The sequence below is a fragment of the Gadus morhua genome, chromosome 10, assembly GCF_902167405.1.
Source record: "Gadus morhua chromosome 10, gadMor3.0, whole genome shotgun sequence".
In the NCBI taxonomy this organism is placed as follows: Eukaryota; Metazoa; Chordata; class Actinopteri; order Gadiformes; family Gadidae; genus Gadus; species Gadus morhua.
The window spans coordinates 1,691,742-1,717,098 of NC_044057.1; the positions used below are offsets into that span (position 1 = coordinate 1,691,742).

A 25,357-nucleotide genomic window follows, 5' to 3' on the forward strand; every position below is an offset into this window, starting at 1 on the left:
TCGGACTCCCCATTACAATACATACAAAAAAAATAATTTCTAACTTGACTTGGTGAATTGAATGTAAAGTGAACGATCTCATCATAATAAAAAAATGCAAAATAGCATTTAGCATTAGTTTTGTGGAATATTTGTACCACGTGCACGCGAGCGCGCACACACACGCGCACATTCATCAATCGCTTCTTGTATTATGCTGGTGCTGGTGGTAATCTTATCTAGGCACCATAAACCAGGAGCTAAATCTGTCACTTCCTTTAAGTTGAGGGCTTTTTGCTGACAAGGAAGCCACATCCCCTCCGGGTTTGTCACCCCAGGCCCCACCACACTATCTCTGGAGGTGGAGTAGTCTTCCACTCCACATCGACCAGACGGCCGTCTCGGATAATTGAATTGCGCCTGTGCCTTTAAGAGTTTGAGAACAGCTTTCTGGAGGACTTCGCTGAGCGTCGCAGCGAAGTTACCGCGGTGTCCACCACCACGCACACCCACAAGTGTCTGTCCACACCAACCCGACCTAACTGAAGGAACACAAGCGGGCTCCTAATTCCGTTAGAACACAAACAGCGAGAGAAGCGCACAGGCAGAGACCCTCTGAATATGGTAAGACTTACCAACTTCTATTTGTTCTAAAATCGTTCATCGCATTCACCAGCTTAGTTGGTGATATCCTGTTTGATATCCTCTTTCCCTAGATGGCGTAACTTGTGATAAGTCAGATATTATCTGTATTGCGGCTATGCTGTAGCCTACAGCATTGGTTCATTTTTAACGATGAATGTGATTTTGAAAGGGTGATTATGCAGCGGCAATTTGTGCGCGCATATAAAGCTCCAGTCACTCTTTATACAGTCATGTCCTTAATGAGAAAGCTGCTGAATATCAATGGGAAAACGATGACGGAATGCATGTCCTCCAACGCACCAAGCCAGCATATTATGTCAAAGATCTGACACCTGCAATAATTAACTATTATTTCGTTCCAACAAAGGAAACATTATCGGTGTCAGACAGCAAATCAAAGTAATATTTATATTGTGTGTTCACGAGTATTTCTTAAATGAGGAAGAATAGTTCAAATTGCTCTGTGACCACCATAATAGTTAATATCCAAAAAGTAGTAAGTAGTAAGTGATTAGCTTACATATTGACAATACATTTTTTTACGGTTTGTTTTGTATTGGTATTCCAGTATCTACAACACAATGTTCCCTCAAACACAAATTAATTAGAGCAATTGATTATCGCTGTAATCAAGTGAAAATACGAATGTTGGCCAAGGGCATAGAGAGTGACGAAGGCTGGGATGTACAGTAGCCTACTCCCACATAAAAGCTAGTGTCTAGTTAGTCAGCCAATTATCGTCGAAGGACTAAACTTCTCTATTTCAATCCACAAGTTGGTCTGGCTCTGGTATTGCATCATGACACCAGTCATCGATTGCAGAGAACTGTGCTAGAGCGTCACGGTTGGTGTGAAATAAGTGTTTGTTATTAGCTGCGCCGCTTGTGTCACTGCGTAGATGACTCAGATCGGACCCACTACCAGTGACTACAGTGCTGACTGTCTGACAACCTGTGTCTGAACGCATCTTTAAAGGCAGTTGTTGGATATTTATTGGAAGGGTCAAATGGGTTTGAGTCAACATTCGTCAAGCTGTTTCTGAAACTACTTATTTTAAATTAGTTTTTGATGACTGATTACGAATTTCACTTTATATTCATTAATCAGACCCTTTTATTTAAAGCTTTGTACAACGATTAATTCATTTATATGAGGCCACTATTGAGCAGGTACGGTCTAGGGGCATCTTGCTCAAAGATGCCTACAGCAAGGCCACTGACGTCGTGGTTTGAACACTAAATGTTTGGCTGGGAAGCAAACATCCTAACAAGACTGTTTTAAATTTTTTGTGGCCCTTTCTCGACAATGGCTTATGGCTTTGTTAACATATGAACATATAACAGACTCAAACATAATACAATACACATTGAATTCATGGACATTAGTTTTAATGGTCATTGGTTTATTCCATCATATCGGTTTGTCCCAAGGAAACATGACATTAAATAAATCCTACTTGGAGCTGTTAATTTTCTCTTGCAGAACTAAAACTCAGCACAAAACGGTCTCTCTGTCTCTGTCTCGATCTCTGTCTGTGTCTCTTGCTTGGCTTTGATTGGTTTACCTTCCTTTGGTCCAATCACATGAGGGCAGGAAAATACTTCAAAGATGGCCTTAACTAAGTTAGAGGCCTACCACAGCCACCCTTACCTCCCCCACTGTTGTCTCAATGTCTTCAAGCAAAAAAGTCTTCGACACATTTGCACGTGTTATTTTATAAGTAGAGAGGGAGAAGGGGGGTGAGTGCTTTGCCCATAGGCGCCTAATGTTCCCTGAGGGTACGAGATAGAGTTCAGTGTTTAGTCCCAATTCATGTACTTTAACCACTGTCCACATGCCTTTTCAATGAGTTCTCGACACACGGTGGGAAAATTCATCTTCATGCAAACCAGCTTCCTCCATTTGATCCCTTACTCAGTTTTATCATGGGTCACCTGTAGCTACAGGTGATGTTTCACCCCCACCCCCATCAGGCTGTTGGGTTGTAAAGTGTGGGTGTTGGTGTGTATTATTGCCTTTTCATGTTCTCACAGTACTCTGCTAACGAGCTGCCGAATGCAAAGCCCTGCAGCGCTAATTAGCATGTAGTCATCACTCATCAGGCATTTTACTTTAATTGCTGCTAAACCTTTTCATAAAGAGCAGGAGTTCTGATTCTCACGATTCTCACGAAATCAGCTTGAGCTCCGTATCTCATTCTCACTCACAGAGCTCTGGTTCCCCAGAAACAGGAACCGCAGCTCCAGGCACTTCCTCTCCCTGGGCCCCTCAAGTGTATCCCTATCTCCCCATCGTATCTGCATGTTTGTGTGCTCCAACGCTAGAGTGTCTTCTTGGGTGGCGCTCTGTAAAGGCATATGGACTGCACCACATGATTACCACTTGAAAACTAAATGTATAGATAACATATGACAAAAACGGTAATAATAATGTGCATATGCGGCGGTTGTCTGACAAGGGATGTCAGACAACAGTGACCCGCAATAGTTATGTAATCCTGAGAAAGATTCCCCATCTTACGCACCTCTGATGTAAGATTGACGTGGGTTTGTGTGAATTCTCGCCCGTTTGAGTCATGCGTTGGTTATGTTGAACTAAGTTTTGTAAGGAACGGCGTCTCCGAACAAAACCCAGTGGTGATGCCTTGGACTGATCAATCCCATCCACAATCCTCCACCATTCACCAAGTACTGCTCCTTCTGAGTCCCCCCACCAACACCACCTTAAGGCCCAATCCCAATTTATGGCCCCGACCACTTTGTCCCAACCCTCCATATCCGGCTCATGCGTAGGTGTAGAGTGTCCCGACTCTTGTTTGGATAGAGGGGTAGGGCCAAGTGGTCAGGGTACATCGCCCTCCGAACTGAAGGTTTTCTGAGGCACACTCGAAACTGATTGGTATAAGAAGTCTCATAGAATGCTTTGTGAATCATCGGCATGATTGACAAAGCATTTATTGTGTATTTTTTCCATTAATACTGATAACGATTATGATAACAATCGTATTATCTTGGTTTAATGCTGCTTCAATGTAGCATACATGACAGCTTAAAAAGAATTACAACAAAGTTGTGAACTATTTCCAAGTGTTTATGGCCTCAAATTTCAATGACAATGACTTCTGCTGATGTAGCAGCGTCTTGAAGGGTTGGCCCAGGGGAACATGTCAACCCCTACCCCTTGTAACTCTGTTCCGAGGGGGCAAGCCGAAAACGAGGAGCACTCGAAAAACAGGGGGAGGGTTAAAAATGAGAAATGGGATTAGGCCTTAGTCCTACTTACGCCACCACCTCCACCAAAACCACCTCCTCAAGTCCTGCTCCTTCCACTGTTAATCCCACCTTCTCCCCACCTCCACCACATCCCCCACTTCCAGCCCTCGTCCGCCATCTCCACCTCCTCAAGACCCTATTTCCTCAAAAGCCCCACTGGCTTTGAGGACCTGCTTCCAAAAGATTCTTCCTCGGGTGCGGCCGCCTGGTGCTGCTGTAGCAGCAACATTTTTTTTTGTGACCAAACGGCAGGAAACCCTGTAACAAAAGAAGGGCCGTCCGCCTAAACAGTACTTTGTCAAACTGACACACACACACAAGATGTGAATCTGTCCATCCCAGAATAAGCTACAGCTGCTAAATCAGTTTCCTCTGGAGGGTCTTTGGGGGTAAGGGTCCCTTAGGTTAACGTGCCAAGAAAACCTTCCAAAGATTTATGTTGAGGAACCCACGGCCTATCGGAACACTGCGGCTGTATCGTTGTTTGGTGAACTGAGTCGGAAAGAACCGACAGGAACTGCTTTTGACAACAGTTAGGGATGCGATCTTCACAAAGGTTGAGGAGCTGTATTGTAGTTAACAAGTCAGTGGCATAGGGGTGAAAACAAATCCATTGGAAGATGCTTGTCCATTGTTCAGACTACTTGTCAATCAAGGGTTACGTGACGCTCCCTATTTAATATCATGATCCTACGTGTCAAGGAAACCCTTATCTTAAACCCACTGGGTTTTGGGTAAGGTAGAAACTGTTGTCCAGCTGCGAGTTAGCATCCATGGGGACGATCTGATGCGTCTTAGAGAGCTAGGATCATTTTCTTAACTTATATCCTATGATGTACATCTCTTTCTCACACGCACATATACTTGAATTCACAAACACGCACGCACGCACACATATTTACAAAATTACAACACATTCATGCTATCCCCAATATAGGCATATTGTGTTTGCGACTATTGTTTGTATGCAAAATGTAAGAAAGTAAACATATTGAAATTGTATTTTTTTTTGCAAATACGATGGAGGTCAATCAGTGGTGGAAACGGAGTGGCAGCTAGCAAAGGAGCTAGCTGGCTAGCAAACACACAGACTGCACTCTGTGGAGCTGGACCCAAAGAAGGAACAATGGCATATTGTGTCTTACAATAGAGCTTCACTGTTATTTATACATTCTCTCTCTCTCTCTCTCTCTCTCTCTCTCTCTCTCTCTCTCTCTCTCTCTCTCTCTCTCTCTCTCTCTCTCTCTCTCTCTCTCTCTCTCTCTCTCTCTCTCTCTCTCTCTCTCTCTCTCTCTCTCTCTCTCTCTCTCTCTCTCTCTCTCTCTCTCTCTCTCTCTCTCTCTCTCTCTCTCTCTCTCTTGAGTAAGAAAGCACCACCCACCTTTCCTCTTCCTCTCTCTGCCGCCCCCCCCCCATCCACACACACACACATCATTGGTGGTGGATCGCTTAGGTCTTCCTGTGATTTTTCTGATGCAGTGGGATGGAGCCATGAGGTCATTGGGACCGGACGCACATGCACGAAAGCATGCGCATACAGCCCCATACAATATAAAGAGTTCTGTGTGCGTGGCCTCTTGGATGGAGGGAATGAGTATTCAACATCAGGTGTGGGGTCGGTTGTCTGACTGCGTGGTCCTCGCGTGTTGTCTTACTTTTCAGTTTGGGGTACGTTGTGTTATCGTTTAGTGCAGTGCTGTATCATGTATCGCTTCTGTTTTTATTGCAGGGTCGCTGTATTGTCTTGTGTTGTTTCATGTCTTCCTCATGTCTTCCTCATTTGTCATTTTCTTTTGCGCTGGGCTCTCCTTCGATGGACTTATAAGTATGTTTTGTCATATTTTGTATTGGGCCACGATTTCACATTGTTAATAATGTATGTTTTATAGAGAGATTGTGCACTGCAGCCATAGACTGTGGGAGGACGTTAAGTTTCAGTCGATTTCATCGTGTGCCTACAAACGTCAACAGACGCCTATCACTCATCTCAGTGGGTTTTTCACTTCCACTACCATGTTTGTTTAACCTTTCAAATGCAAATGGTATTGTATTTAAACTGCCTGTCATGTGGTTTTATTTAGTAAATAATAACCGTTTCAGGTGGTCCCGTCTGTCTTGTCTGAGGCGTTTGTGACTTGGGATTCCTCGGCCTCTGAGCGGGGCGGGGAGACTGCTTGGCTTGGTAGAGGCACTGTGCAGTGTATTATCAAGGGCTGTGTTTTAATTTGCTGATAATGTTTCATTTTCTATTTAAATGATAATTCATTCAATTTAATTTATCTCTGTACTTTAAATTATGTACAAGATCAGACAGTATCTGTTAAGATTGTACTTTCTCAATCCCAGATGGGAAATTTGGGTAAAATGTAATAAAAATAACATTATTGTAAGGTATTTGCTAATATATATATCGTGTTCACTTTGCTCAGTCCTCATAAAAACTTCTCAAGTTGTAATGTGATGAGTCATGAAGGATTCAAACCCATGTTCCAAGGTATGCCTATTCCATGGCGTGGGATAGGAACTAAAAAGCTAACTGTAGAAAGCTAACCAGCTAACCGTAAAAGGATAGGTTTTATTTTGTCACACTAACAAAAAGTAAGTGTGATGAAATGGCTATTAGTCAACACGGGTTCCCATAAAAAAAGATTATGTGTGGTTGTTGTATTAAAAATGCAACCTCATAAGTCTATGAAGGGCAGACAGGGAGGCAGACGGATACACGTTGGGGGGATGCCCTGTGCTGCAGTCAAATGAAGAAGAGGATGTGTGAATCACGTTCTCTTCTGAGCAGAAGCTTCCTCTAAGCGACACCTCCCAACCTCTTCAACCAAACGATGTGTTTTGGGCAAGTGGTACGAGCTGAGAGTGTTGGGTTTAGTCATTGAGCCCTCCGAAACATTTTTAGGAAGGAGGAAGTAATGGTTAATGAAATTCCCGTCTACTCCAGACTGAAATGACCTCATTTCAACGCTATTTGTGTTAAATCCATTGGGGATACCAACATGGGAATATCATTGAAGCCGTTTTATGTATGTGTTATACCTTGTATGTGTTATGCCTAAGTGCACATGGGAAGAGAGAAACGTGAGAAATCAAAACGCATCTCAGAAAAAGTTATATTCCATCTTCCGCTGTTTTTATCCTCAATGAGGTGCTTCGTACATAGCCTTTGTTGCTGTATCAATGCATAGAGACACTCATATTTGATCATTAGCTGTTTCGGGTGCAATGCAGTTGAAGAGACACTTCCTGTCTGAATTGTCTTTTTTATCATTCCAAACATCTACAGTGGGAGGACCATTTTAACCCTTCACTTGCCAAGCCTACGCTTTTACTTTAACACAAGAAAAACAGTGGACACCATCGTCTGCTTTTCCCTCAGGCATTGGTGGGGTCACATGAATATTGTGTGTCTTTTGTCAAGGCGTAGTTCTCCTGACCCTTGACCTATGAGCAGTTTGTCGCTTGTAATTTCTCTAATGGTGGAACTAAAGAATGTGGTTGGGTCCCTGTGGATAACTGCCTGAGGTGAACGCTTTGAAACCTCACGAAAGATGTGAAAGTCTATCATTGAGGCTTTATATGATGGCACTATGTAGACCCACTAGTCACACTCGTATTCACACACGCATTCACATGCGCACAAAAGCACTCCTCCTACTATAAGACAGCGTAGGTCGCCCAAGCTCCAGGCAGTCCCCTTGGGGGGGGGGGGGGGGGGGGGGGTGTGTGTGTGTGTGTGTGTGTGTGTGTGTGTGTGTGTGTGTGTGTGTGTGTGTGTGTGTGTGTGTGTGTGTGTGTGTGTGTGTGTGTGTGTGTGTGTGTGGCCTGCTGGGGTATGTGACCTTGTGCTTCAGTGTGAGTTGTTGCTGCTCACATCCTGAAAGTAGGCGGAATGCATGACGTTCAAACGGATACCTCTCCCTGACCGGGGTGTTTGATCTTTGTCTGTGTGTGTGTGATCGCTCTAACTGGACACTCTTTGTTCATGACTTTTTCCTCTGTGAGGTTTGGGGACGAGCTTGACTAATAATGCTGAATCTGATCCCCATCACAATCTTGTCTTAACATGCAGAGCAACCAGACAAGTATAAATAGATTGACTGTCTTAACTGAGCATTTAGAGGCTGAAAAGTGTTTTGACAGTGTCTTGGCAAGATTTGCCTTGAGTAAAGCTACTCTCCAACAATGTGCCTTTGAGCTCCGCAGTGCCCTCCAACTGTTGGGCTTCATGGTTGGCCTGCGATAGAAGGCTTGTTGTGTGGAGAAGCCTCCAGATGTTGGATGACATCAGAAGTATCCACAACCACAGCGTTGATGTCTGAAACTCAATGTCTTTCCCCAAAAAAAGGATAAAACCCCTGAGAAGGAACACAAGACTAATCTCTGTTTCTCCGAGCGCATTAGCTGGATACAAACGTAGACGTATCTGCACTGATGTATCTCATTCTGCTTGGCCTCGACCATCCTAAATGAGAGGTGTTTTTTTATAAATCCCAGCTGGGAAGGAAATAACAATCAAGCAATAAAGCGATCAAAGAGAGAAACCGTTTAAAAAGCAGTAGAAATGACATACAAATGACGGATGTATGTTTTGACCTAGACATAATTGAGGACGACAAACGTCAAGCCCATGTTCAATCTCCATTGCTTGTTTCCCTCTTTCAGGGCAGGCCTGAACAGCAGGGACCATATTTTACTACATCAGTTTTCTACAAGAGCTCTATGACAAACGCCACGGGCTCGTGGGAGGTCTTATCGCCGCGTTGCAAGACAGCAGTGCTCGGTTACTTCCATGACCATTGGCCACCGCTTTGACTTGTTGTCCGAGGTGCTTTTGCATTGAGCCAACAAATTATGAAACAAGATTTGAAGTCCAACCTACCGATCTCTCACACGCACACATATACACACACGCACACGCACACACACACGCACCCACACACACACACCACACACTTTTGCCACAGATGTGGGCCTTGCTTGTGCAGACACGGCAGACGAGACGGCCTGATAACTTGGTCCAGTGACAACGGGCTTTTAGTCAGCCAGAATGGGGGTCGCGACCCAGAGGTCGAAGGGCAGGTGATGCATTCTCAGCCTGCCATTCTGCTATCTGGGCTGTCCCCTTCGAGTGCTACGGGCAGCTAGCCGCGGTTTGGCTGCCCTGGTGTCTGATTCACCGTATTAATTATTCATTCAGCATGTGTGTTCCTCTGTCCCTGTGCCATTTAGTCATAGATTGTACATTTTATTATTCTGTCATTTCTGGTGGAATAGTAAAGCGTATCTACAGTGTCTTAAACAGCGATATGAAACATATACATAATATTTAAAAACTGAAACGGTGTACATTATCATGTAAGAAAACCACACTTGGAAGCAATTTTCAACTTGACATAATGTGTGTGTTGATGTGTCTGTGTGGGTTTAACAGGGTTGTGTTTACGACATATAAAAATATAAGTGCCGCTTTTTTCCAGAATGATTATCTAACATGCTTCTCAGAGCTTCTCATTCATATTGTACTTGTTGTTGTTGTTGATCAAAGCAACACATGTTTTACCATACTGTAGGCGTGTGCAATAAGAACAATAAAACAGCAATTCTCTTTCCTTTAGAACAATCACAGGAAGAATCCGGGAGCCCTCCCATGTTACATTATTTATTTATGTATTTCAGGGGTTAGATCACCCTTGACGTGTATAACATTCAACTGGACTTTCTCTTTTCCGTGTGGATTTAGCTTTAGACTGGTATTATCTAACAAGATTCAGTGTATCGGATTTCAAGTCTACACTTCCTATCAAGTATGCACGCACATCACGCACATATCCAACTCTGTTTACATTCACATTCTGTTTGCACACATTACATACATTGTGTTTATAATTATTTTCTACAGCTTATATTTTGTATATAGATTCATTTTTTGTATATGTTTTTGTACTTACTAGCATATTCCTAATTTATTTTTAATCTTACAATTAAATCAATTTAATTTGTAGACTTCCTGCGGAGAATGACATCCAAATACCATTTTTGATTGAGTTTAAAGTTTATCTCATCTGATCTGACCCACAAGGAACTAACTGCAGGGTCTATTAAGCCTATCTGTGACCTGGAGCAGGGCTGTCCGAGCATCTGGACAGGGACGTAAGGAGAGGCTGATGGATGAGCTGTAGCCATCAGACACGTTCCTAGTAATGGGTTCACTCTCGTACACATGCATGCACGCATGCGAGGATAACACATCTTGGTTTTCCCCTGGCAAAAATGAATCACGTTTTGAAACTGGAACGGACGGCTGGAGTAACAACATAAACCATGCAACACTGTCTAGGAGTAAAGACCTTGAATAATCTTTTAGCTTGCCGGATAAACGGCTGACATTAATGATTGACTTTGAACGAATTACTAATCTGACATTTTCTTTCAATTTAATCTTTCCGTTCTAAACCACTTTGTTTGTTTGTTTGTTTGTTTGTTTTATGCTGGCATTTTATCTGACCATTTGGCCCCTATTGCCAACCTTCAATAACTCCTTACCAACCCTGAAAGGAGGAATCCTTCTTCTGTCTTCCTCCTCTGGATTCATCTACACTGGACTCTGGGAGAGTTTCCTGGGCCCTTCATAGGCCGTAGGGTTAGAGGAAGTTCTTGGACTTTAATTGTGACTGAGGACTCTATAAAAAATTACTTGACTTTGATTACCTCTGAGAGGAAATCACATTTTAGTACAAATATGTTGTTCCGTTTCTCTGCTTCGTGTTGTTGGTTCCCATGGAAAAGGCATTCATCATGTCCCATTAAGAAAGGGATGAGAGTCTGCGGTTGTCTTTTGCTCTTTGTTACTAACATTCTTCCCGCAATCTTCAACAAGGCTAAATTACATTAGCAGCTCGCCGACCAGCATGACGACTACATTTAGTGAGCCAGTATCTCCCTGGGTGCGCAGCGTTAGATTCACAACTCGTAGTCTCAAGATCTGATCAGAAAATGGACATTTTACATTGTTGTCGCATTGTAATCAATGATGATCACTGATAATCAATGATTGTTATAATAATCCCTGAGTACTCCCCTCCCAACTGTTTTGCACTCACAATGTATTTTTAAAACTAAGACGTCAACTTTATTTGTATAGGTATTGTATACGTATGGTATTACATGGTAGTGAATAGTGAAAGGATCTAATCTTTCAATGGTATTTTATCAATATGAAATTAAAATATCGACTCATCATGATACTGAATGAAATGGAACATTTCTGGACCAAAAGATTGATAATGAAAAGATATTAAATTGATCAAAAACATGAGGTTTGAAACATCTGAGAAAGGAAAACTAGTTTTAGGCTGACGGCATTCTTTTCAATTACTTCAATGCCCTGACCCTCAGTTGGACTGAATGGTATTTCTTTTTCATAAGCAGGTTGTTATACTTCTCATTATCCTATACGTTTCCCTGTGAATATCGTGGTGATGTATATTTCTGTATGGCCCAGCCCTGCCATGTTGACCCTGACGGACGGGTGTTTGTAATCCGTTCCAGATGGAGCGAGGTGGCCTGCTTGGTTGACCTATTCCAGGTCCCAGTGATGGACATTTCTTCGCCTGCATGTTGTGGAGGAGACGTCCCGGCCCTTCCCAGAACCCATGTTGGTCGTTATGGCAACGCTGGATGGTAACACTCCAGTTGAGACTCTGCTGGCCACCATCCACCTCGGACGGTAGGTCACGGCGTGAGGCTGAGGTCTGAACAAGGGGGAAGTGGGAACAGAGACAAAGACACCATGGCTCTGAATGATCCTGAATGTAACAAAGATTTAAATTTTGGTCGAATGGAAATGGGACAGTTTTGAAAAACTTGAAAAACTTTTTATTTCAAAGCAATTTATTATGGGAGTAATTCTGTGTGTTCTTATGCAGATACCTGGGCGCATTCTGTGATGCTGGTCTGCTATTGGCCAGAGACCTCAACCACCTTGACAACGATGCCCTGGTCAGCCTGGGTATAGCTGCCACCGGACACCGGAAACGAATACTGCGATTGCTCAGCTACATTCAGAGGAGTAATGAAAGTTCAATGAAAGAAACCCCAAAAGCCAACCAGAAACCAGGGGTGGAGCTCTCCATAGACCGTTGGCAGTCGGATTCAGACATTCACCGGTTGGACCCGGGAAAGCCGCGGCCCCCTCCGAATCCGAGGAGACCCGATAACTTCGAGGCGTTGCGCAACAGCTCAGCGCCCAACCTGGCCGCCATGTTGACCTCCTGCTCCGCTGACTCCCCGAGTGTCGGCGCAGACAAACCGGCCGGCGCCAAACCGGTGCCCAAACCCAGGACTGTGTTTAACCGACGCAGGACGGCCCCCGTGCAGTTTCCCTCCCCCGGGCCGGACCCCCCGGCTCAACCCCCCCGACGGCTCTCCCAGGAGTCCATCGGCTCGACCGCGTCGGAGGGTCCGAGCCCCCGCAGCCCCCGCCCCCCCCCTCGGCACAGCCTGGCCCAGGGGGCTCGGAGGTCCAGCTGCAGTTCGCTACAGTCGGACCCGGGGGGGGCGGTACCTCCCGTCCCCCCCAGACTGAGCCGTGGGGGTGCCTCCGCCGCGTCGGAGGCGGTCTCCCAGTCCTCGTGTTCCGCCGGACGGACCGACCACAAACACATCGTCACCCCCCCCCTCCTCCCTCTTCCTCACCCCCCCCTCCTCCCTCTTCTTCACCCCCCCCTCCTCCCTCTTCTTCACTCCCCCTAGCCCCGACCGCACACACCGGCTCTCCGGAGCCTCCCCGTCCAGCTCGCCCCGGGGCGACGGGATGGAGATGGTCTCCAACGAGATCTACTGTGGCACTTTACCTGCCTCTGTCTCCCCTAGTGGCGGGAGGACGCACTGCAGCCAGCAGAACGTTCCCTTACCCCCGCCCAGACAACCGCTGGAGAGACGCACGTCTGACAGGAACAGGTAGACCACTGCGTTGTTTGGGTACACGGATAGATTTAATCAAGGAACGAGTCCGTGGAATCCCTATTGAATGAATGCTAATGCTTTTGTGTTGTTTTTGGATTCGCAGCAGCAGCACTTTAAGTAACCGTTCCTCGGGGTCGACCAGGGGTGAGCACATCCTGTTCCTAAAGCCCACAACAAAGATAACAACAACAAGGACATCTTGCTTTACCGACACACAAACACACAAGTCTTCCACTACAGCTGGATTCATGGGACGATTAAGCCATATACCCTATATTCCTGTGAGACCCAATGTTACATTGTCTATGTCAAGATATAAATCAGCCATGATATCATTGTTTACCTCACCCCCTCTCGGGTGCACGTCTTCCCAAATGGCTGCCCTAGTTGGCAACCTCTTCACATCCATTATAGTCCAAACAATCACCACGGTTCATTTCCCCTTTAATCAACCATTAATGGATCATCAAGGTTATAATCGTTTCCACTGTGGCACCAATAACATACCCCAACTACTTATCAGTGTCTACACTGGTTAGTAGTTGTATATGTTCTGGATGATCAGCCTCCAATCAACAAACAAATATCGGTTCTTCCACAGCTTCTAATGAAGACCTGGACCACGACATCAGCCCATACTGTGAAACCGTCTACCAAAGCAGAAAACCTCATCCGAATGAGGTGAGGTCCCAAAGCTTCTACTCTGTTGTCATGTATATCATGTTATATTATAAAAAACATTGAGAAATAATCAAATATACAGTAGCTGGCACCAAGTCATCAGACACAGTTGCTGTGGCGCTAAAGTATAAGCGTCCAAGAAGCTTAAACATCAGACGGACTGCACAATCAACTGCCGCCCAGACGGAGCTCCACACGTCCCCTGACCATCAGGGTCCCTCGGTCCGGGCATCGAGGTCACTCTAAAAGGCACTTCGTCGTCACAAAGATATAACTGGTTGGCAGAGACAGGCACAACATAGGAATCTACTCTGGTTTTCTTCAAATAGCATTCTTATTTCATTCACAGTAATAAAATGGCATAGATTACTACGTTGACTATCATAAAACACATGTTGCCATGTTTAAAATGAAAAAGGCAGTTTGGGTTCAATGGCTCTTAAAAGCCCCCAAGTTTATCTACTCAACGAGGCATGGAGAAATAACCTTGGGGTTGTGTTTCATTTCTGCTGTTGCTCTTTATAGACAAGGCAAGGCAAATTTATTTACATAGCATCCGCATACAACAAAATAAAATAATAAAATAAAATAGATAAGTAAAAGTCTTAATCTTACACATGGAGGATGTTGGAAGAAATGCAGAGTGAACATCATGCCCTAAAGAGTCCAACATCAGTACTTCATTCATGCTGAAGGCATGAATCAGGCTGATTCATGCCTTTTAGATGAGCTTATTAGGTCCAGGTGTGTGTGTGTGTGTGTGTGTGTGTGTGTGTGTGTGTGTGTGTGTGTGTGTGTGTGTGTGTGTGTGTGTGTGTGTGTGTGTGTGTGTGTGTGTGTGTGTGTGTGTGTGTGTGTGTGTGTGTGTGTGTGTGTGCACTATACTTGGATGTTATATAGTGATGAAGAAGCTCGGTATGCTTCTGTGATCTCCTTCTGTGTGTACGTGTGGGAACATCTTTGAAACATTAACATCTTTCATGCTATCTTTGTGACCAGGACCAGAGAACCAAGTCTAATGGGAGAGAGACCAGGAGAGACGCAGACCAAAGCCCGGAGGAAAACAGGTAATATGGAAATGGCATCGGACCTTCGCTATAGCATACTAGCATACCTGGCGGGATTAAACAGGCAAAAATGTAACTCCTCATAATTGAATATACCTTCTGTCTAATCTGACTTTCTGTTGTGACGGGAAGTGGGACACAGGTATCTTAGAATGATGAGAAATGAGGCATGTTGTACAAATATGTAAAACATTTGACCACATGGCCAGGGAGCTAAAATGCTCCCTGGCCATGTTGTTGGTTGGTTCTTGTTCCCTAAACCTTTCTCACATTTAGTTTGGCTTCTGACGATGTTTTGGCTTCTGAGGAAGTTTGACTTCTGAAGAAGCAGACACACACAGGGGTACCTGTTGGTTTTTTAGGTCGGTACCCAAAAGGTTTTACGGTTCTGTACCGAGCCCTGTATTGATTGATCGCTGCAAGGTTGAACATATCCACTTTGGCAACATCAATGTACGTTTTTATATTTGATTTGATGTTTGATGTGTTTTTTTCTATTACTATATTACTATATATTTTTTATTAGCGTTATGCAGTCAACCTGTGCCTAATTGCAAGAACTTCACCGCGCCGAATAAACCAATGACAAACACTGCTGTGACTTCGACCAGTTCTGACCTGTCTTCGTGGCTCTTAACCGCCCCAGGTCTCACAAGCTGTCCTGGCACAAGCGCCTCTCCCAGGCCCTGCACACCACCAGCCACCCCACCGACGCCCAGGGCTACAGCACGGTGGGAGAGCCCCTCCCCCCCTCGGCGCCCCCCCACGCCCGGCCCGGCCTGTACCCCGCGGAGACGGACGAGGACCTGGTCATCTCCCCCTACGCCAGCTTCACCTCCCTGTCCGAGCCCAGCGCGCCCATCATCTGCAGCTGGCTGGACAAGCTCTCTCCTCAAGGGTGCGTGGGCGCCACCCGTCAGTTTATGGGTTATTTATGGGTGTTATAATGACAAACAGGCAGAGGCGTACCGGAAGGGGGTTGGTTTGAGCCCCACTGTCCGCAATCGACCAATTAGGGAAGATGCCCCCCGTCAAATCACTCTGGGTGAAAGATACATAAGAGATAACTACAAAATTGAATACATAAAGTAAACACATTTAAATTAAAATGACTTACTAAAGGGCCCGTCAATAATTAATTTAGATTATATAGGACATCTCATGGCCTTAATTTGGTAAAATTGCAGAAAAATCTTTTGGTGCTGTAGCTTATTAAAGGGATTCATTGAATATTCTAACCGAATGAAGTAGGTCTGGTTGAACAATACCTCATCCATATTGTAAGGCAGCGACAAAGAATGGATTTTCCGTTAAGAGTAGTCTTTGTCACGCTATATCCGTATCTACGATAGTGGATGTGTTACGCAACCCATACATAATGCCAACGTTTTATGAATGTGGATGTCTATTGTTCTGTGTTTGTGAATGTGTGTGTATTTGTGTTTAAAACCGTCCCTCTCTCTCCTCATCAATGTGAAGGCGACAGAGGTTAGCCTTGGGGCTGAAGTTGCGCCTCCTTCTCTACCCTCCTCCTTACCTCTCCTCTCTCCTGAGGAGCTGTCTCTGCTTCCTCACTCTCCTTTCCTCCTCTTCCTCTGCTCGGTTTGTGCTTTTCCTCTTCCTGCCTTTGTTGTTTGTCAAACACCTTTTCCTGCTTCTGCTTCTGTTTTACCGCCAATTGTGGGCTCGTTGCTAGTTCTGTCTGCTAGCATAACAGGCAACAAACGGTCCAGAATATAGGTTGCATTTACATTACATGAATATACATAACATAATTATAAATAATAAATGTTGTTCGGATGAAAGTATTCCCGCATCATAATTTGATCATCTTTATTTATTTATTTTCAGCAATTACGTTTTCCAGAAGCGCTATGTGAAGTTTGACGGCATAAACCTAATGTACTTTGGCAGCGAAAAGGTAAAAAACTGCATTTTTTTGCATTTGTTGAGCACTAATGAAATGGTTTTTTTTACGTTTTACAATTGATCAAATAACTTCCTATCGATCCTCTGCTTTCACCGCATATCAATGATTTTAATTTCGCAAATGATCCTCATCTATACATTTATTATGAATATCAGGATATCTACCCCAAAGGAGTGATCCCATTGGCCGCCATCCAGATGGCCCGTTCTGCAAAAGACAACAAGTTTGAGATAGTGACCAACCACCGAATCTTTGTCTTCCGCGCTGATAATGAAGGTACACTCTCACACACACTCACACACACAGACTCTCAGACTCTCAGACACACTCACACATACTCACCGACAATCACACACACACACACACACACACAAACACACCCACACAGAAAATGCATACGATGCACATGTGGCAATCATAGGCATGCAGACACGCAAGCACATTGAGCAAAGAGAACAAAAGCTCCCCAACTCAATGTCGTGTGGCCCCAACTCCCCTGCCATTACTGAGACAAAGCTGCCGCAGTAGCCCTAGTGATGATGGCGGCTACCTGAGTTCAGTGTCTAGGCTGCGATTAGCACTTCAGGACCAGGGAGGGATCGGGTGACGGTGACATGTATACTGCTATTGCTCCGTTGATTCATAATTTGATTGGGATAGATAGAACACTATGGAACGAGACGGGAACGCGAGATGGAGGGGCGGCGATTGGATGGAGGGAATTTGAGTAACAATGGAAGACGAGATGAGATGAGATGTGGGGTCAAATGTCGGAGAGCGACTATGTGAGTGGTCTTGATATTCTGTTTTAGAAGTGTAGGAGTTAATATCCTAAACTGGCTAAGAAGTGAGTTAATATCCCTTAATGGCTTAGAAGTGGAGGAGTTAATATCCCTTTTTGACTTAGAAGTGCAGGTGTTAAAATGCTGAACTGGCTGAGATGTTGATGAGTTAATATCCCTTACTGGCTGAGAATGGAGGAGTCAAGTTAAGATACAGTTTAAAGTATGTTGCAAGCCTTCCAGGCACATACGGAATTGTATTTTGTGTTGTATTTTTCCGTAGTATATATTTGGGAAGGATAATACAAAAAAAAACCAGTGGAAATGTTTGAAGGATATTGACTCATCGCAGAGGTAATTCCCCTTCACTTCCTCTTTGTATAATTAACTTGGTCGGCTCCAGGGTTCAATTCTTGTTTTACTTCATCCTTAATCTGACTTTATTGTTTAAACCAAGGAGGACACAATAAATGCATTATAGACGTACTTAAAAGACACTGCTTCCACCGCAAAGTCGATTGAAGTCGAGGTTCTGCGCTTTGTTTCCTCGGCACTTGGGTGTAGAACATAACTTGTTTTTCGAAACTTTTTGTAGATTTATTCGGATCTGTTTGTGCCTCTTTTATGTGCAGGGAAGAAAATAATAAGGTCGGCTAGATGACTCAATGTAACTGTTAATGTTTGCTAGATGACTCCATAGGTAACGGTGAATCATTTTTGCTAAATGACACCATCTACATGTAAATAATGTCTGCTAAATGACTGCTAATGTCACTGTAAATAATGGGTGCTAAATGACTCAATTTACCTGTAAATAAGCCTTTTATGTGACCACATGGATCTGTAAATAAGCCTTTTATGTGACCACATGGATCTGTAAATAAGCCTTTTATCTGACCACACAGATCTGTAACTAAGCCTTTTATGTGACCACACAGATCTGTAACTAAGCCTTTTATGTGACCACATGGATCTGTAACTAAGCCTTTTATCTGACCACATGGATCTGTAACTAAGCCTTTTATCTGACCACATGGATCTGTAACTAAGCCTTTTATCTGACCACATGGATCTGTAACTAAGCCTTTTATCTGACCACACAGATCTGTAACTAAGCCTTTTATGTGACCACATGGATCTGTAAATAAGCCTTTTATGTGACCACATGGATCTGTAAATAAGCCTTTTATGTGACCACATGGATCTGTAAATAAGCCTTTTATCTGACCACATGGATCTGTAAACGATGCCTCCGAAGGCCTCCCCATGTGAGCCCCTCTCTCTGCGTGTCTCCCTGACTCTAGTCCTGCGGCTGCGCTGGGTGAGCACCCTCCAGGAGCGCGTGAAGAGGGAGCTGGTGTTCGGCCGGCAGCGGTACCGCCCCGGGGCCCTCTGCCAGAAGCACGGCTTCCTGGAGCTGAAGGGAACCAAGGCCCGGGTGTACACCGCCATCGCCACGGAGCACATCTGGCTGTACAAGAGCGAGCAGGTAACCCAGGGTTACCGAGGACCGGGAAGTGTGTTTGAAATGTCCTGTGATCTGAGGCGGAGGCTAGACTGCGGTCGGACACGTGTGTGTGTGTGTGTGTGTGTGTGTGTGTGTGTGTGTGTGTGTGTGTGTGTGTGTGTGTGTGTGTGTGTGTGTGTGTGTGTGTGTGTGTGTGTGTGTGTGTGTGTGTGTGTGTGTGTGTGTGCACTGCCGTGTGTTAACGTGGGCTGTTACCTCTCTTTGGACAGTGTTTCCAGGACGGGATCGGCATCACTCTGATCGAGGCCCGGGGCTCGACCATCAGGGACGCCAAACACAAAAGCTTTGAGCTCATCACTCCCTACAAAACCTTTGGGTAAGTCTCTCCCCGCCGTCTCCCTGACGAGGCTGCTACATCGGGCTGAGGTACAACCGCCGTCAGAAAACAATACCTGACAAACAGCAGCAGACCCATACCCATTCTATACAACATCCTTCCTCTTCCTCCTCTTCCTCCCCAACCCTCTCCCCACATCATACCCTCTTCGTCCTGCACCCTACTCTGCTTCCCCCCCCTTCCCCCCCCCTCCCCTCCTCCCTCCTCCCTCCACCTCCTCCTCCCCTCCCCCCCCTCCCCTCCTCCTCCTCCTCCCCCCCCCCCCCCTCCTCCTCCCCTCCCCCTCCCTCCCCCCCCCTCCTCCCCCCCTGTAGCTTCACGGCGGACTCGGACCAGGAGAAGCGGGGCTGGATGGAGGCCCTGCAGGAGTCCATTGCAGAGACTCTGTCGGACTACGAGGTGGCGGAGAAGATCTGGTCCAACCGCTCCAACAGGACGTGTGCCGACTGCAAGGCCGTCCATCCCGACTGGGCCTCCATCAACCTCTGTGTGGTTCATCTGCAATGAACTGTGCAGGTGTGTGTGTGTGTGTGTGTGTGTGTGTGTGTGGTGTGTGTGTGTGTGTGTGTGTGTGTGTGTGTGTGTGTGTGTGTGTGTGTGTGTGTGTGTGTGTGTGTGTATGACTGTGTGTGTGTGTGTGTGTGTGTGTGTTTGGATTTTTGCTTTGGATTAGAAAATCAGAAGCAATAAAAATAATTTTCAATGGCAGTAAATACCCTAGTGCTCTGGCACGCGTAAATACTGTACAAACTGTCCAAAACTATTACAGCTTCAAATGCGAAGGTGACTTGTGACCTCCCTAATAACAAAGCATGTGGACTAGATGGCGTCACATACTGAAAATGATTACTTTAAAAGTAATCATTGTCAGGTAAAAGTAAAAATGTAGGTATTGTAAAGGCATGTAAAGCTTAGCATAGATAACAGCAAGAGAACCACATGTAAACAAACCAGAAATGTTGTGAAAGAGTGTGTGAATGTTTAGTTCTGTAAGAGAAGATTTATTGACACGCCAGGTGAAAGATTTATTGACACGCCAGTTCTAGGCAATCACTGTGCCAAGTAGTTTACCGTGATACCTGAGTTTGTCTGGGAAACAGTTGTTCAAGGACAAGGGGAAATCTTGTAGGGATGAAAACAGACAGATAAAATAAGTTATGAGGAAAAAAGAGCCAGTGATATGGAATCAGAGAGGCCATTCTTCATAGTACCTCAAACATCGAACCAACTTTTTTATAGATATTTTTTTAATATTTTTTGAGAAGGTGAGGCCAAGGAGTACAGCCTTCCTGCCAAATAATGATGAAATATGAATAAACAGGTTGAAAATAATAAAAGGGAGTGGTTACCCTTCAGGGGAATACATTGCATCTCTGTAAGATATAATGCGGGTGCGAAGTAGATACCTGTAGAGGCATGACTCACTGCAGAACACACTGCCCATGTTCAGGTTGAACTGCTGTGTGTGTGTGTGTGTGTGTGTGTGGTGTGTGTGTGTGTGTGTGTGTGTGTGTGTGTGTGTGTGTGTGTGTGTGTGTGTGTGTGTGTGTGTGTGTGTGTGTGTGTTCACATGCCAACACACTTGTAACTATGATTCTGTAAGTGTGATGGGGTTTGTTATCCCCTTGTGAGGTGTGTTATCTCTCTCTGCTCTGTCAGACAGAACACTAACACCCTGTCCATCATCCCAGGAGAGTGTTGATTCCCTGTCACAGAAAACTCTCCACCCAGCCTTAACAAAGGAGCAAATAGCAGGCCCCTAACAATAGCGCAAGTAGTAAACCAGGGGTCCACAAAGAGATGGCCCACGGGACAACCATTTTTCGGGCCAGAACATAAGTGAGCCAAAATACTTTTTATTAAACTCCTTCACGTTTGTAGGGCAAAGCATGCAGTCTTGTGTGCACGCAAGTAGTTGAATGAATGGACATCGTGTTTGAAGGAAGTGGAAACATTCAGCCATGATTGGCACCCCATGTGCTTCGCTCCATTAAAACAACCGGATTGTACAAATGGTAGGGGGAATTCACAGTCTAAGGCCGTTCACTTCATTCACTACCACTCGGCAGTACACTAAGCTGAGTACCTAAAAACCATTAAGATAATTAAATCTCTCTCCTAAACATTGCTCCTGCCACCGTGCTAGGAGATTCATTGGACCTCATTCACTCTTTATTTGGAAAGCGCTGGGGTTTCACACGTATCTTTTATTTAATTTAGGTGGATAAGAAATTGGCAAACTAACATCAAACTGAAATCGCACTGCTGACAAACCATATTTATATCACCGGTGGAAAACACAGAGGCCAATGGGATGTTTGTTTAGAGGTGGACGTTTTAGTTCCAGGAGATCCTGCTGAAGCAAGTGAAACAGGAAGGCACACCCACAAACCAGGTCAATGCTCCAACACAAATAGGCATACAGGCCGACATAGTGAAGTACAGATACAAACGTGTGTGTGTGTGTGTGTGTGTGTGTGTGTGTGTGTGTGTGTGTGTGTGTGTGTGTGTGTGTGTGTGTTGTGTGTGTGTGTGTGTGTGTGTGTGTGTGTGTGTGTGTGTGTGTGTGTGTGTGTATTTATGTATGTAAAAATATATTGGTGGGAAATGGATATGGATTCAGACACTATTTACAAAAAGTACAACAAAACCCACAGTAGAGGAAGAGATATTTGACTGTAATCCAGTACATCTATTTTATTGTATTTTAGTATATAGCTTGTTGAATGAATGCAATTCAAGTTGTGCATATTTTGCAATTATGCTCAAGCCTACTTAAAAACACTTGAATGACATGGAAGGGTTTTAAGTATGTGATATCACTTCAAAAGTAAAAATGTTGTGGCCCAGGCCCACGACAAGACAAAACCATTTCTAGGGCTGTGAAGAGGAACTACTTTCATACTGGGTTGAAACGCAATGTTATTGGTTAACAAGGGGGTTGGCTTTAGCTGTAGGCTTATTCTGTGGTCGGTGCCTTTTCATGTGAAATTATGGTGGGTGTTCGTAATACTTGCGTACTCATGGAGTCTATTGGGACATATTTACTTCCTGGTGACAATGTTTTCTCACGATCAAATACTCCTTAAAGTTATGGGCTTGACCACGATGTCTGTCTCAAGAAAAAGATATGGGTTTGCTGTATTGTGTTTGCAGATGTATTGATATAAAACTTATTACCGCTGTATCAGCTGTTCTTTCCCTAATAATTTACCAAGAATGTGTGGCTAGATGAGAGAAGCAAAGTGTGTGCGCAAGCAACATTATGCATGCGCCCTTAAAATAGCATCTGAACAACGCGCCACTGACTTTTAGGGCTGTCAAAATTGCTCAAAAATGACATTCGAATGTTCGTTTGGAAAAAAATCACGAATTCGAACTATTCGAATATCTGGTTGCCTATTTTACGCAGTTGCCGTCAATATGTCAATAATGCGACAAACCATGGTTCAAATTAGTGGGATATATATATATCCTATAAACAGCCCACTAACGTGGAGGCCTAATCATGAAAAGCCACAACTTTGTATTGCTTGCATTTCACCACCACACCTGCAAGCACGCAAACTATAGTAATCTGAAGAAGACGCCCGCTTCTGAATGTTACAAAGTATGCTAGTGGTAACGTTCCTTGCTTTGCTTACCATTTATCGAGAAGGCCTATTAAAATCGATAAAGAAAAAAATGCATGTCGCCTACGTCTTCCACCATGCCAGCGAAAGGGCCAGCACTACGCACCGTTCGGTTTCCTGAAAAAAAAGCTGTCTCGGACTTTGCCGAGAACATTGCGTTACAGCAGCTTTCACCAGCCAGACTACTAGCTCCCTGAGCTCTACTTCGGATGCTTATTGAATGGCATAGCCGAGCTGGAATACCTATATCCAAGTACGGAAACCCCGAGGGGATAAAATACATTCGCTCTTCACATACTAGTCTGTTACACTTGTACGCGGGAGTGTTTTTTCACAATTCGAATATTATGAGGGACATCGCGAACAGACAGAGGCTCATTCACAAAGCAGATAGAGGCGCTTGTACCACGGGAGTGTTTTTTCACATTCGAATATTAATTTTCACGTTCGAATTCGCGTTTTTGGATACATTTCGAACGAATATTCGAACTTCGAATATTCGTTGACAGCCCTACTGACTTTAAACCAGGTATTTCCTGGTTGGTGGCGCAATTGTTTTCTGAAACTGCAAAATAGCACCAGTGAATGTTTGCGCCAGAACACGCCTCCTCCTTTTGCCGAAACACCCCTTGGGGCGCAACATCATTCCCTAATTTACCGACGAGTGTTGTTGGAGGGAAAAGAACGCTCTGCGCCAGTTGCTGACTAGCAACGACACATGCGTCAGTGTAGAAAGTCCATTGCGCCGGATACAAGACAGGGCCCTATTAATCTTAATCAAGAGATCAATAACATGCTGCAGCAGGGCATGATAGACAATACAAATAGTTTCATAGTTATCGCATATCGTTTTTAGCAAATACTCAACAGTGCGGTACCGAAACAGCACACGTTATCTTTCAAGTCACGTTTTCAGACGGCAGATTACTACTTAACAAATCTAAAAGAACTATGAACGTTTTACATATTATTCCATTTCTGAAATTATCTGGGGGGGGGCAAATAATGTTGATGGTGCTTCTGCTTGTGGCTGAACCCTGTAGTTGTGTGTGTGTGTGTGTGTGTGTGTGTGCAGGGCAGCACAGGGGACTGGGGACGATGGTGTCCAAGGTGCAGAGCCTCAAGCTGGACACGAGTGTGTGGAGCAACGAGATCGTTCAGGTGAGACTCTGAGGGAATCCGGTCCTAGCTGGTCCTCGATAACTGTCGTCTCATGCTCCGTTCATGCTTCATTCATAGTTGAATAACCGTATAGCCGTGCTAAGTAAATCCTCTTATCTTATTGTTCAATGAAACGCACTGTTGAAGAAGGCTGGAAGGCAAGCATTTGATTTCTGTTGCTGCTGTTCTTTTAACAAGCACATGAATATAAACGAAGAGCTCGGTTTCACGGGGTGAGCCACAGACGATTTCATGAGTGTATCTATTATCTTCTCCTCCCCTCCTCTTCCTCCTCCTGTTGGCTGCAGCTCTTCATCATGCTGGGGAACGACCGTGCCAATGAGTTCTGGTCTCCACGTCTCTCCGTCTCTGAGGAGCTGGACTCTGATGCCGTGCCTGAGCAGCGCCGCAGCTTCATCATCCAGAAGTACCGGGAAGGCCATTACCGCCACCCCCACCCCCGCTTCAGCAGCCAGGACCAGCTGCTCAAGGTGCCTCTCTCCTCCCTCTTCCTCTCCCACTCCCCCTCCTCTGCCTCCTTCTCATACTCCTCTCTCCCCCTCCTACTCTTCCCATTCTTTGACCTTCTCCTCCCATTCATCCTCCTCCTTCAACTCGCCCCCCCCTGATCCGAGTGCAGAGTCATGTTGCCAGGGTTACCAGTGTTTCACCATATTTGAGGAACTTTTTTCCCCAAGAGCACAGCAGCGGGGAAGGTAATGATTTTATATCGAAACCGAGGTGTGGAACACTATAACCTCGACAAGTGGTGTGAAATGCGTGTCAGGGCTTATCAACATCACAACGTTTGGGTACCGGCTAGTCGGTTGACCAGCTAGAAGACCCACATGGGGTCCTGTCAGGCTGTTCCTCCTGCTCTCTGCGTGAGGGGGCGCCTGGACCGGCAGGAGGTCAGACCGTGCCTTCTGTGGATGTTATAGGCAGGGAGGGAGGGGGGAGAGAGAGAGAGAGAGAGAGAGAGAGAGAGAGAGAGAGAGAGAGAGAGAGAGAGAGAGAGAGAGAGAGGAGAGAGAGAGAGAGAGGAGAGAGAGAGAGAGAGGAGAGGAGAGAGAGAGAGAGAGAGAGAGAGAGAGAGAGAGAGAGAGAGAGAGAGAGAGAGAGGCTTCCCAAAAAGCCTGTGCTGGTGATTCCGTGGATCCCTTTTATTAAAGGTTTATCCAATACCCCCTGGTCCGTCTGTGTGTCTCACTCTCGGTTTCACCTTTTGCATCTTTCTGCTGGTGCCGTCCACTCTATCCAAACACACCCAGCCACGTTCCTCTCCTTAATGACCCTCACTTATCCCTTCAGCGTCGTCCCGGCCCAGTTTTTGCAGAATCTCTCTCACCCCCTCTCTCCCCCTCTCTCCC

At 45.1% G+C, this 25,357-nt stretch overlaps 1 protein-coding gene across 1 annotated transcript in view; it reads left to right on the plus strand.

The window, feature by feature from the left end:
- The first annotated feature begins 301 nt into the window (after positions 1-301).
- The window catches only part of arap3 (ArfGAP with RhoGAP domain, ankyrin repeat and PH domain 3), a 39,818-nt gene continuing 14,762 nt past the window's right edge, over positions 302-25,357 (plus strand). Inside the window, 15 exon segments of the mRNA XM_030367954.1 lie at positions 302-603; positions 11,454-11,631; positions 11,831-12,519; positions 12,599-12,863; positions 12,973-13,013; positions 13,471-13,550; positions 14,550-14,617; positions 15,264-15,515; positions 16,469-16,538; positions 16,703-16,823; positions 18,634-18,818; positions 19,067-19,173; positions 19,509-19,688; positions 23,885-23,987; positions 24,296-24,478. Coding sequence (XP_030223814.1) covers positions 11,558-11,631; positions 11,831-12,519; positions 12,599-12,863; positions 12,973-13,013; positions 13,471-13,550; positions 14,550-14,617; positions 15,264-15,515; positions 16,469-16,538; positions 16,703-16,823; positions 18,634-18,818; positions 19,067-19,173; positions 19,509-19,688; positions 23,885-23,987; positions 24,296-24,478 — 2,418 coding nt within the window. The 5' untranslated portion in view covers positions 302-603; positions 11,454-11,557.